This window comes from Myotis daubentonii, chromosome 1 (assembly GCF_963259705.1).
Source record: "Myotis daubentonii chromosome 1, mMyoDau2.1, whole genome shotgun sequence".
NCBI lineage: Eukaryota > Metazoa > Chordata > Mammalia > Chiroptera > Vespertilionidae > Myotis > Myotis daubentonii.
The window spans coordinates 60,192,370-60,205,679 of NC_081840.1; the positions used below are offsets into that span (position 1 = coordinate 60,192,370).

At 39.3% G+C, this 13,310-nt stretch overlaps 1 protein-coding gene across 2 annotated transcripts in view; it reads left to right on the forward strand.

Moving 5' to 3' along the window:
* FBN1 (fibrillin 1) overlaps nt 1-13,310 on the forward strand; it is a 236,939-nt gene that overhangs the window by 196,638 nt on the left and 26,991 nt on the right. For both annotated transcript variants that reach the window (XM_059702174.1, XM_059702182.1), the window contains 8 exons: nt 569-685; nt 1,501-1,629; nt 2,264-2,383; nt 4,749-4,874; nt 9,417-9,566; nt 9,914-9,979; nt 10,252-10,368; nt 13,015-13,134. In XM_059702174.1, coding sequence (XP_059558157.1) covers nt 569-685; nt 1,501-1,629; nt 2,264-2,383; nt 4,749-4,874; nt 9,417-9,566; nt 9,914-9,979; nt 10,252-10,368; nt 13,015-13,134 — 945 coding nt within the window. The remainder of the gene's footprint in view (nt 1-568; nt 686-1,500; nt 1,630-2,263; nt 2,384-4,748; nt 4,875-9,416; nt 9,567-9,913; nt 9,980-10,251; nt 10,369-13,014; nt 13,135-13,310) is intronic.

A 13,310-nucleotide genomic window follows, 5' to 3' on the forward strand; every position in this document is an offset into this window, starting at 1 on the left:
GGAGAGATAAGTCACTCTCGGTGGGAGTGGTGGAGGGTTTTAGGGGTGGACTGGGGAAAAAGGGGGAAAAATGTCTAAAATGTCAGGTGAGTTGGAAAGCTAATTTGTGTTGTTGCTGATTGCAGGGTAATATCGGGTGACTCACTGCTTTTTGGGAAACTGGAGTGAGAATCTTACAGGCTGACGTTTGCCAAAGGTGGCAGCAAATCAAGACCCAGTTGCTCACACAGTTTTCCATTTGCAAGTGAAAAAGAAATTGAAAAAAGTGGCAAGGGTGGAGGATTCTAGGAGTAAATAGAATAAAATAATCGTTGTCCAGTTCTCATGTCCTTAGCTTGCCTCCTTTCACATGCCAACCAAGGAAATGATTTACTCCCCAGCGTTAGAACCCCGCCTTTTGCTGGGTTCTCACAGGGAGCTGCCACGGCTGGAACCCGTACCAACACTGAGGACTTCTCAGCCCATGGATGGCACTTTATGAACTCTAAAATGCCTTTTACCCCCAGGTAACCATGCAACCTCCTCTTCTGTTAATAATCATGTTTGCTATGTTCTTCGTTCCTACTAGACATAAATGAGTGTGAAAGAGATGCCTGTGGAAACGGAACTTGCAGAAATACAATTGGCTCCTTCAACTGCCGCTGCAATCACGGTTTCATCCTCTCTCACAACAATGACTGCATAGGTGCGTGTGCAAAACAGTCACCAAGGGAGTCAAGTTCATATGTGCTCTTTGGAATTAGCCTCATTCCCAGTGTGCCAGCTGTCTTTTTTTAACATACGCTGTCATATGCATGACAGTTGTTTAAAAGATTTGTCAAGTAGAATATGCTAATTAAATGTCATGTAATAATGTACGCCCATTACTTTTATTAAAATGCTTATTAGCAACTATATTTTTATGCCTGGTATGCTGTGAATTGGATAAATTTTAAAATAATTGAAATGATTACATTTTAAAACATACGCAAGTGATGCTCTGTATAAAAATTACATAATTTATGAATAATGTGGACCTGCTTGTCTACATGTTTCCCTCTAGCCTCTTTTAAAAGAAGTAAATTATTGAATCTATTAACACCTCCTCATAAAACATGCACCATTATTCATAAGTGAGTGTAATGAACCAACTATATATTGTTCTTGAGGCGAATTTAATATAATTCCAATTATGGGAATACTTAATAATACCCTCAGTGGTGTTGTTTATTAGTAACTCAGTTTTAGCCTTTCAAATTAAACCTAAAGGAAGATTAAGATAAACTCATATAAGATTGTAATATAAATGATCAATCACTAATTAATAGAATGGTGTAATCTTTTTAGGTTTTGATAGGTACTTATAGCCAGATCTAGATTTTCATTGGAATTTTTTATGTTTGGCTGAGCCAGCAAAGGCCACTGAAATTCAGAACAAGTGTTTTTCCCTTTAAAGGTTTTGATCATTGCTGGGATTATGACATTTTCTTTGGAATATATCAAAGGATATTTTTTTGGCAGATGTTGATGAATGTGCAACTGGAAATGGGAACCTTTGCAGAAATGGCCAGTGCATCAATACTGTGGGGTCCTTCCAGTGTGAGTGTAACGAAGGCTACGAGGTGGCTCCGGATGGCAGAACTTGTGTGGGTGAGTCCACTCTCAGCGAGACCCTCCAAAGAACATCCCAGAGACCAAAGAATCATGCAGGCTCTACCACCATGCATCCTTCTGGAAGCTCAAAGGGAAAAAAAGCAGAGCAGAATGACAGTAATTCTACACACACACACACACACACACACACACACACACACACACGAACACATATACCACTTTCCCCCCTCATCTTTTAAAATTAAATTATACTCACAGGTAATGGTTAACCTGGTAAAGAATTAGACAATAAATCATTCTAAAAACAATTGTAATTCCCTTTCTTATATTTATTTCCTCCAAAATAACTTTGTAGTAAATTCTTATATGAATTTTTTGGCTGCTCTCAAAATCTTCATATCCGTTGACTTTTAACATGCTACACTTTTCTGGAAATACTTCATTTATAGTAGGTTAAATAAAATGTGGTTGCCATATTGCACACTTCTGAAAGCTATTAAAGCTTATTTTTATTGAGTCATTAATTTTTCTCCATGGTAGTTTCATGGACTAATTTTATTTAGTTTTATGTGTGTTTCTTTGATTTGATCCCAGTTTCTTTGAGTTTTAATTGCTTGATGGAAAGCATGCCAGTTGAAACCTCTTCCTTCTTTTTCTCTTTCCTTTGCAGATATCAATGAATGTGTACTAGAACCCGGAAAATGTGCACCAGGCACCTGTCAGAACTTAGATGGGTCCTACAGGTGTATTTGTCCACCTGGATACAGTCTACAAAATGACAAGTGTGAAGGTAGGAGGGCATTTGGAAATAAGTAGTATTGGTTACTGCACTGGCATTATCAAAGTCAAAGCTTTTCTGATGGTGTGACGGTGTCTTCATTTTGGAATGCTTTAGCAAAAACAAATCCAAGAGCAGAGAGTGTGACTTATGGCCTCAGATGGTGAGACAAGGACATCTAATTCTCATGCTAATCCCTGATGAAGTTATTTTCTCTGTACATAAGGGTGGTCATATGACCCTGACTTTTCCAGTGTACTTTTATGCAGCTTATAAAATATCTTAAATTACCTGCTTTTAAGTGCCAATAGTTTGCAACTAAAATTAGCTTCCTGATTCCAGTTAAAATATTTGTGACCGCATTCAAGGTTGGATGCACGTGGCTATGTAATGTGTCTATGTTGTTTTGACCTATAGAGAGGTGGAAATGTGTTACTACAAATAAATTCTCTGCAAATTTTATAGCACTGCCTTCCTCAGTACATACGCCATTGCATTAAATGAAAGACATTAGTTGCCAAAACTTCAGAAATAACTAGGGTTGAAAGGATTCTTAAGAAGTCACCTAGCCCATGCTCCCGCTTTGAGCAGAACTACATCTAATCCATAATGAGAACGAAATGTCTCTACTTTAAGTATCATCAATGAGGAATTTTATTATATATCCAATTTAAATTGCAGTCAAGTGCAAATATTACACATGGAAACATATAATCAAAATTAGGCCAAAATGCAAATTATTAAACATGTTATTTTACTCTTAAAGACCGGCTTTTTTCACTCCATCGTTACTGCAAACTTCCTCTAGAATGAACAGAATAGAAATGTATAGAGAGGAAAACAACTTCCTGAATAGTCAATGTATGTGCCCATTCCACAGTCTTTGTCCCCCCTCTTAGGAAGTCAACATTTACAGGTTAATTTCTACTATAAGAGAACAAATCATAACAACAACGACGAAAACAGTAACCAAAAAGAAATGTTTGACATTTTTACAAAAGTTGGCTTTTCTCTTAAGAAAAGGTTGGATGTTGCGGTGGAGGGAGTGTGGGAATGGAGTAAATCAGCAGCAGCAGTTCAGATTTGTTAATAAGCCACAGGAAACGTGATGCAATCATAAATGCCATGTAATAAAATGGAGTGATGAAGAGGCTGGCTTTGTATTGTACAGGGAAGATAATCACTTTACAGTGCACATTACTAAATAGCACATTTTTCGTGTGGTAGTTATAATGTTAAGTCAAGATAAAGAAGTTAAGTTTCTAGTTTCCCTTTAGTTGGACCTTGTGGGAATAAAGCTGTGTGAGGCAAATACATTTTGGTGTGGGTAGAACTCTTTGTACAAACATCACAATAAAGAGCCCCAAGATGCAAGAGATATGTGTTTTAAAGGGGAGAAAGGTATTCCCATAAAAATATTATAGCTCAGAATTAAGAGTGACCTCTTTTTCACGACAAATGTCTGCTGAAAGGGGAAACAATGGGCAAATCTGTTGGAAAGAGTTTTTACCATTTACCATAAGTAGGATGGTCATGTAATTTTATGACCAAACCAACACAATTTTAGGATGAGCACCATTAATAATGCGGCCAGGCCAACAGGCATGTGCTGGGACTCTCTTAGGGAATCTAGGACTATGGTTACCCAAGCCATTCAAACTTTACCTCGGCCCAGCCTTAATCACTCCTTCAGAATAGCTAAGATGCAGAAGGAAACATGATACAATTATAAGTATACCAGATTCTTATTATCTGGAAGATGAGAGAAGAATTACAGGAAGATATTTTGTGTTTTCAGAAAAATTAACCTGCAAGTGAGAGTTCAGAGCCTCATCCTCTGTGATATCATTAGTTTGTCCTGCATAGGGTTATTTCCATGAGTGTTAGTATCTTTGTAAAATTCACAGTTAGGGCTATAGCATGAGGTACTGAGAAAAGTGATGTGGGTGAGTGGAAGAAAATAAATTTGGTTCAAAGCTAGATCTCTCACTGAGTAACTCATTGTCAACACACTTAAAATTTGAGGGCTTCTGTTCAGTGTGCAGTGGTGAAGGCAGACGGGGGTGTGTTGCATCTTTCCTAGCTTAGGGGAGGTTGGAATTACTCCAACTTTACTAACTAACCAAGAAACACAGTCTGGGTAAGAGATGTTTTTGGTTGAGTCCCTTAGAAGGTACTTGCCAATTCCATTTTTGGAAGAACTGTCAAAGACTAGTTTTTAAAGTCATCACAGCCTATATGTCTACCCATAGCACATGATATAGGAAAGTATCCTCATAACTGGGAGAATTTTGAAAGTCAGTCACACTTCATATTTCCACATTTTGCATCTGATACCTGATGGTTTGACTTTGTTTGACATGTGTACTTCTTTTAGATATTGATGAGTGTGTGGAAGAGCCAGAAATCTGTGCCTTGGGCACATGCAGTAACACTGAAGGCAGCTTCAAATGCCTGTGCCCAGACGGGTTCTCTTTGTCCTCTACTGGAAGAAGGTGCCAAGGTAAGTGCCTTTGAAGGCCTTAGGCTTTCATTACCCTGTGTTTATTTGTTGTGGTTTTATTTTTAAAACATGGCAAAGCTTTGATTCTTTGTGAAAGAGAAGATGGAGAGTTTTTATTCACCCAGAGGTCTAATGACTACCATATGTCAGAAAGTTCATTTTTACTTTCAAGGTTAAACACTCATCCATCAAGTTATGGTTGCTTGTGCAACAACTGTCCTGGCACTGAGACCCAGACTCCCCTAAGAACACAGATGCTGGTAGGCCTGTGAGTGGGATCAGCCAATAGCCACTGAATGTGGCAGAGCCTGGCACCATCAGCCATCAACCACACAGTCTCTGGCCCTGAAGAGGTAACCTAGATAAATGTGGGCCAAAACCTAGGCTTTCAGACAGAAAAATGCGATTAACCTACATGTCCCCAGGATATAGTGCCCATCCCTTACATCACAAGTTTTCTAAGAAAACAGAAAAATAAATTTGAACCAACCAAGATTCTTGCTAGGCCATAGTCTGTTTGCAGGAATAATACATGTGCACTTTTTTATAAAATCAAAAGGGAGCCTGAACTTAAGCATAACATAGTGTATTGTGTCCCAGAAAACTGTTTACATTTTACTTACCAATGCAATGGTGTGAGGCTGTCTCTTTTCACAAATTAGTTTAATGAATTCAGGACAAAAACACACACAAACACACATAGTTCTCCTCCCTCACACCCCGACCCTGCTATAGTGCCTTTTTGTTGTTTTTGTTGTTCTGTTTTTTTCCTGGTGTGTGTGTGTGTGTGTGTGTGTGTGTGTGTGTGTGTGTGTGTGTGTGGTTTTGTGTGTATGTGTGTTTATTTTCTTTTCATATTACCAAATGAGAGGCAATGGATATCATTTAAGATTCTAAAAATTGTTTAAAGTCTCAGCCCTGCCATGTTTTGCCTATGGCAAGGCATTTAATCTTTTGTAACCTCCATTTTCTCATTTTGAACAAAAATAATACCTGCCCAACTAATCTTATTGAACATGTGACAGAGCTTTTTTACTTTCTGAGTCCTTCATATATTCTTGTTATTCTGATCTGTTCACTTTTTACCGCACAGCTGGTCACTTAGCTACCTAGTATGTAAACGTGAGAAAGGGAAGAGTCGAGAATTCTCTGTTTGGTTTGGTCTTACAGGTAGTTGCTAGAGGCTGTGGGTTGATTTTGAGGTTGTGGATTGGGTGGTGCTTGATTCAAGCAGATACTTGGTCTGGATGGTAGAGACCAGCCCGATAAATTCTAACTTCTCCCTGGTTTTTGTGTGCCTTTGGGTTGGCCTGAGTTTGGAAAGAAAGTAGTGAGAAACCAGGTGTGAATCTGCCTTTGCGGCAAGCCAGAGGACACTCAGAGGCTATTAATTCAATTTGCACTGGCCCGTCACAGAGCAAGCTGAAGCTGCAGGAAGAATCAGCCCAGCTTGCGAGCAGCCCTGCCACCTGCTCAGCTCCAAGAGGCAGCACCAGAACTGAGGAATGCAAGCAGGGAAAGCAACTATTGTAGTTCTGATGCAATTTCAAAGGTCATTAAGGGCTCTTTGCAGATGGACTGGTAAACAGGCATCCCAGGGAGCCCTAGTTCAAGTGTGTGGGCAAGCCACAGTTCTCTTTCCCAATGCAAGGCACCTTTGATTAATAAACCAATTCTAGAGGATCACCACAAGCAAATGGAAATCTCCCACAGAGCACAGATTTCACTGGAGCCAGGGAACAAAGACCCAGGTTTTTCTTATAAGAATAGGAGTCAGGCTTCTATTGCCCATGAAATGAGAAAAGGCCACAGAACTACTGATAATGCTATGAAGGAACAAATGTGATGGATCCTGGCACCTGGAGGTCACAGATGTAAATGAGCCACTCCCACTCGCAAAGTTCAGTGAAGATAATTTGTCACTTAGGCTCACCCTAAATGTCCTGTGTTTGAGCCTCTGTGTAAAGCCTGGATTTTTTTTTCCAGGGGTGGGTGGGGTGATGGAGTAGGGTTGGGGAGACTGGGCTGAGGAACAGGGTCAATGATAAAAGGAAGAGAGAATGAACATGTTAACAGACTAGTATTAGAACATGCACGTGTCTAGGTTTCAAAGAAACATTACAAGCTGGAAGACAAAGGAAGGAGTTAAGCTTTAATGTATTTGTTGAGACATATTGGTGAGTAGTCACAAAATGATATCTTAGACATTTGTAGGCATAAATCATTAAAACAGGGCCGGTAAACTCAAAACTTTGAGAGAGTGACAATGAACTTGAAATGTAAAGCAAGTTAAAAGGTGTCCTTGCCATGATTGTATGGCTCAACTGGTTGGAGCATCATTCTGTACACCAAAGGGTGGCATGTTCAATTCCCTGTCAGAACGCATACCCAGATGTTAGGTTCAATCCCTGGCAACTAATCTCTGTTTCTCTCTCTCTCTCTCTCTCTCTCTCTCTCTCTCTCTCTCTCTCTCTCTCAACCAATATATAGATTTAAGTGTGTCATTCAGGGAACTATCATTTGTTAAATCTTGAAGCTTCTCAGCAAAGCAAACATTTGGTTGGCAGACATGCTGTAGGATGAGGACTGCCTTATAATTGCTCTTGACCTTCCGAAGAGTAGTTGACTGAAGGGTGCCTGTGAGGTCCTGTCTATAGCAGATATGGAAGTGAAGTAGAAACTAGGGAGATAGTTTATCTGGAAAAGTTGGCTGAAAAAGTTGAACAAGTTCATTGGGGATGCCAATAGAATTTGACTTAACAGAGCCTCATAAATCAGATAAACAGGCAGACAGATATTTTTACTTTAATTCATGAAAATTTTTCTGATATGATCTTTGACAACTCAGTTATTCTTACATTGTCTCATTGGTCATGAAATAAAAGCAAGAAAAAATGTCTTAACAGAAATGCATAGGTGACTATAATAGTATGCTACCCAAGACTGGAAAACTAACAGGAGAGAGTGGACCTGATCAAAAATATAAAAGGGGAATTGTGCAGAATGGATATGAAAGCATTTTGTTAAAACCTGCAGATTTTGCCTCTGTGTAACTTGAGAGGAGTTTGCAAGGCTCTGGAAGTCAAGTTTGAGGGAAAACACACTCCAGGCTCTTGGATGAGCTCACTTTGTAGAGTCACTCAATTTGCACTATAAGAAATGGAAAAGTCAGTTGCCAAAATTATGTCGCACAATGTTGGAGAATTTTGTAGGAACTAGATCCCATATTCCATGTTGGAGTCACCAAGAAATAATCAATATTAAAGAAATATATTCTTTGAAAGAGAGAGTATTCTCCCTCTCAGTCACTCCTCTCCCTGCCCTCCTCTTTACCTTCCCTCTCCCTCTGTTAAGCTAAACAAGCTTCTGCTGGTGTGCGTGTTTGTGTGCATGTTCATGTGTAAAATCTGCAGAAAGCTCCGTATCCACTTTGCAGACAGCAACTGCATGAGTAACTGCTGCAGTAGATGACCACTGTGTTGTGTTCTTTCCAGTCCACAAAATTGCCATGTTTTTATCTGCTCTGTGCCTGGAATCTGGGGTTTTATTTTGGCTCCAGGGCTTAGGGGACACAGAATAAACAGCAAAGTGTGGTGCCACAGTAAGTACTAGAGCTGGGAGGTCTCCCTTCACCTAGTGTGCTTGCTAAGTGTTATCCCAGACATGTGTAAGCAGAGCTCCCAGTGAAAGGTACTCATGAATGATTCCATCTCTGGATGTCCCCATCCTGAAGTCTCTGAGATATCAGGATTGAAATGTTACAATCTACTTTTTTATTATTTACATCAGGTTATTTGGGAAAACTGGCAAAAATGAGAAATAATATGGTGAAAGTCACATAGATTTGTCCATATCTCACTACAAAAGTTACCTATGACTATGAAGACTCAGCTCAGTTATTATTATAATCACTTAAGGCAGCGGTTCTCGCGACCCCTTTGGCGGTGGAACGACCCTTTCACAGGGGTCACCTAAGACCATCCTGCATATCAGATATTTACATTATGATTCATAACAGTAGCAACATTACAGTTATGAAGTAGCAACGAAAATAATTTTATGGTTGGGTCACAACATGAGGAACTGTATTTAAAGGGCCAGAAGGTTGAGAACCACTGACTTAAGGGGTGTTTCTATAGTCATGAGAAGAGAACACATTTAACAGGATGGCTTGTTTTTTTCTTTTTATATATATAATCTTTACCTGAGGATTTTTTTTCATTGATTTTTAGAGAGAGTAGAAGGGAGTGATGGGGGGGGCGGGGGAGAGAGAGAAAGAGAGACATCTATTTAAGAGAGACACATCAATTGGTTGCCTCCCGCATGCATCCCAACCAGGGCTGGGGATTGAGCTTGCAACCCAGGTACCTGCCCCTGACCAGAATTCAGCCCTCAACCCTTCAATCCACAAGGCTGATGCTCTGACCACTGAGCAACATCAGAGAGGGCAGGGATGGCTTATTTCTTATTCACTATTATACATAAACGATTTATTGATTTAGTAAGAAAGCAACTGAAGGGCCTCTTGAATTTATGCTGCAGATTTGCGAATGAGTTACTGTTATGCGAAGTTTGAAGGAGGAAAGTGTTCGTCACCCAAATCCAGGAACCATTCCAAGCAGGAATGCTGTTGCGCCTTGAAGGGCGAAGGCTGGGGAGACCCCTGTGAGCTGTGTCCCACTGAGCCTGACGGTACGTTTACATCTGTGCTTCTCTTCGGCCCGTTCAGGGTGCACACTGGCCACACAGTAAGCAAGACCTTAATTTAATTGTAAGTCTAACTAAAATATTCTTTAAAATTATTTTTCCTCAGGAGCTAGGTAGTTCTTTTCTTCTAAACTGTTATGAATTGGAGCTGCCCAAGTAGTAGGCACAGCAGCTCTGGGATCTCGTTAACTGTCTCTGGTTTCTGGGCTTGTCCCGTTCATTGTTTCCCAATATGTGATGCATGTGGCAGTTTGGCCGCCACATAATGCTTGGGGAGGAGCCTGTGGCTGGTGCCACTGGTCTGTCTATTAACGAGCATGTCTCCACCACAGAGGCCTTCCGCCAGATCTGTCCCTATGGAAGTGGGATCATTGTGGGACCCGATGATTCAGCAGTTGGTGAGTGGCCTGTGCTAGATTCTCAGCATTTCTAAGTATCAACTTCCTTGCTCATTTCCAGTTGTTCTTATTTCTTCACATCTGTCTTCAAAAATTAAGCTCTATTTCTTTGTCTTCTCATTTAGGTATCAATTGTATTTTGTATTGTATTTGCGATATTGTATTGTAATAACTATTCCATGGGTTAAACACTGAAATGATTATAATTTACCTCTGTGTGTGTTTGTTTTTAAATACCTTGTTATTTACTTTTTCCTTCTCCCTTGCTTAAGATATGGATGAATGCAAAGAACCTGATGTCTGTAAACACGGGCAGTGCATCAACACGGATGGCTCCTACCGCTGCGAGTGTCCCTTTGGTTACATTCTGGAGGGGAATGAATGTGTAGGTGAGTGATAAATCCGTTTCTTCCACTGGAGTTTTACAAATTAAAAATTAAGCTCTACAGCAAGCATGTCAAACTCAAAGTCTAACATGGGCCAAATAAACAAGGTTTAAGTTTATGTGGGCCACAAAAAACCAAAAGCTTCAATTTTCATAGAAGTGTACATTTATTTCGATAGAGACATGCTGAATACAAAGGGCTGAAATAAATGAGTAATCATTAACATAACAAAATAGAATATTTTAATAAAAATTAATATTTTTTCTTGAACATTAACTTACCAGACACTGAATAACTGCACAAATTAATAAGCGTAACTAAAATAAACCTATTTTTCTTATTCTTTGAAAGTGAAATATTTCCTGTTGCACACACCAAACAACTCAGTTCAACACTAATGATGTGGCAATGGGCTGCTAAAATATTTGCTGCCAGTATTAGTGGAAAGAAATGGTGTACCTGCGCGTAAGGCGCATAAGGGAAATGAATGGAACACGATTATAGTAATCAGTCATTAGGGAATGTTGTAGTTCCTTATTAATAATTATGTATAACAGGATATTGTAAAAATTAAGTTACAAAATTTTTATTAAAACATTTCTTACATACCGTTATATTGGCTGGGCCACATGTGGCCCATGGGCCATAAGTTTGACATGCTTGCTCTACAGCATTCACACCAGGAAGTACAAGTACCAAGATGGAACAGAAATAAATTTTGTTCATTCGTTTATGTATCATTCATCTAGCAGTACTAGCTGAGGCCCCACTATGTGCCAGACACTTTGTTCTGCTCTATGACTACAGCAGTGAATCAAGACAACATTGTCCTTCCTTGCATGGACCTTAATTCTAATGGGAAAGACAGATGCTGGACACATTTGAAAAGATAGTGGAAAGGACAATATTATAATGAAAGTCTTCTGAAATTAAAAAATATTAATGGTCATAATCTTATTCTCTCAAGATATAAAATACAAAATTTGCCCAGATTTTATTGCACATAGTAATATGAAATGCTATGTACCCAGTGTATTTCCCCTTGTTTTAACCATATATATATATATATATATATATATATATATATATATATATATATATATATTATTGATTTTTTACAGAGAGGAAGGGAGAGGGATAGAGAGTAGAAACATCGATGAGAGAAAAACATCGATCAGCTGCCTCCTGCACACCCCTTACTGGGGATGTGCCCACAACCAAGTTACGTGCCCTTGACCGGAATCGAACCAGGGACCCTTGAGTCCGAAGGCTGATGCTCTATTCACTGAGCCAAACCAGTTAGGGTTGTTTTAACCTTCTTATTGAAATTTCAAAGAATGACTTCTATGGCTGACCTTTGACCTCTTAATTCACACTAACTCCACATGGAATCCAAGTATTATGTCTATTTATCTAAGAAATCCAAACCTGAATTAATAATGGCATAAATGCTAAGAGTCTGTGTATATTATAAAGTGTTCTTTCCACACTGGGAATCAGGGTGTGAGGATTTCAGCTGCAGTGATACCTCTGGGAGCTGAAGCAAGTTCTTTAGGCCTTAGAATGTAATATTACGCAGATGGACCAAGTTATTTCTTATAACTCTAAAAATCAATGATATTGTGATTATTAACTTAAAGGAGATATGACATTCCTTACAGTGAAATGGAAGTTCATAGCAGAACGAAAGCAAAGTCATCAATGTTTTCTCTCTGGCATCTTCAGTTAGTGCTACTATGGATGAGATGTGAGCCTCCTCACCCAGAGTCTCTCTACCACAGTCTCTTGTCTTCACTTGCTGAATTCAAGGCCCAACAGAAGACAGAACCCTTGATGCTAGTCTACTACTTTTCTGTGCCCTACATAGCTAAAATACAATGTTATTTTTCAATCTCCCCTCCATCCCGCCCTCCCCACACACACACACACAAAGGAAGACGTTTTAGAATGAGGATTCTAGATGGATGAGTTGGGAGGCATGTCTATTTTTTGGACCTCCTTGGTAAAATTTGTTCTCTCTCTATAGTTATTTAGAGAGATCAGACCCTAAATATATTTCTTTCTAGACTTTCTTCTGCCTAATGTAAACCATCTGGCTTCAACAGAATCAACAAAATCTACTTGGGTCTTGATTTTATCCAGTGTATTAATTTTGCTTAACCTCTGGTCTCTTATTTTGCGTCAGTTTAGTCTTCTATTTTATATCTGGCAAAGCTCCATCATGTTTAAGGCTTCTTGGAGAGTGATGTAATGTAAGGCCAAGCTGGAGATGTATTTCTAGCTTTAAGTAAGTAAAAACTTTTGACTTGTGAGAGAAGCATTGCTTTAACCCTTTGAACATCTATTCCCACTAGAAGATATACTTCTTTATAGTGTGGGAGGCTGGAGAAACTCACGGAGCACTATGAGAGCTAGAAACCCAGCTACTGTCACTGTCATTGTCACTGCCACTGCCACTTAGCAAGTTGGATTTTACAGCGACACACCTGTGGCAATAAGACATGTCCATTCCTTCTCTGCAAGGACAGAATGAGAATAAAATAAGACATTACAGATCAAAGTGTTCTGATAGAATAAAAGGTATTATCTGAGTCCAAGCCCGTTTTCTCTCATTCATTGTGTTTCGAATATTCTCCTGGTCACCTGCAGATATTGATGAATGTTCTGTGGGTAACCCTTGTGGAAATGGAACTTGCAAGAATGTGATTGGAGGGTTTGAATGCACCTGTGAGGAAGGATTTGAGCCTGGTCCAATGATGACTTGTGAAGGTAAGACTCTTAAATTCATAATAGTTGGTTACATGTTCTGATATTGGAAGCAACAGTTGATTAATTATAATTCTTAATATGAAATCCACTCAGGATGTATAGAATAAAAAACATCTGGGCCTGGATGGGCTATTCCATCTTTTCTCCTCTGTGTGGCCTCCTCTCTGCAGGGAGTA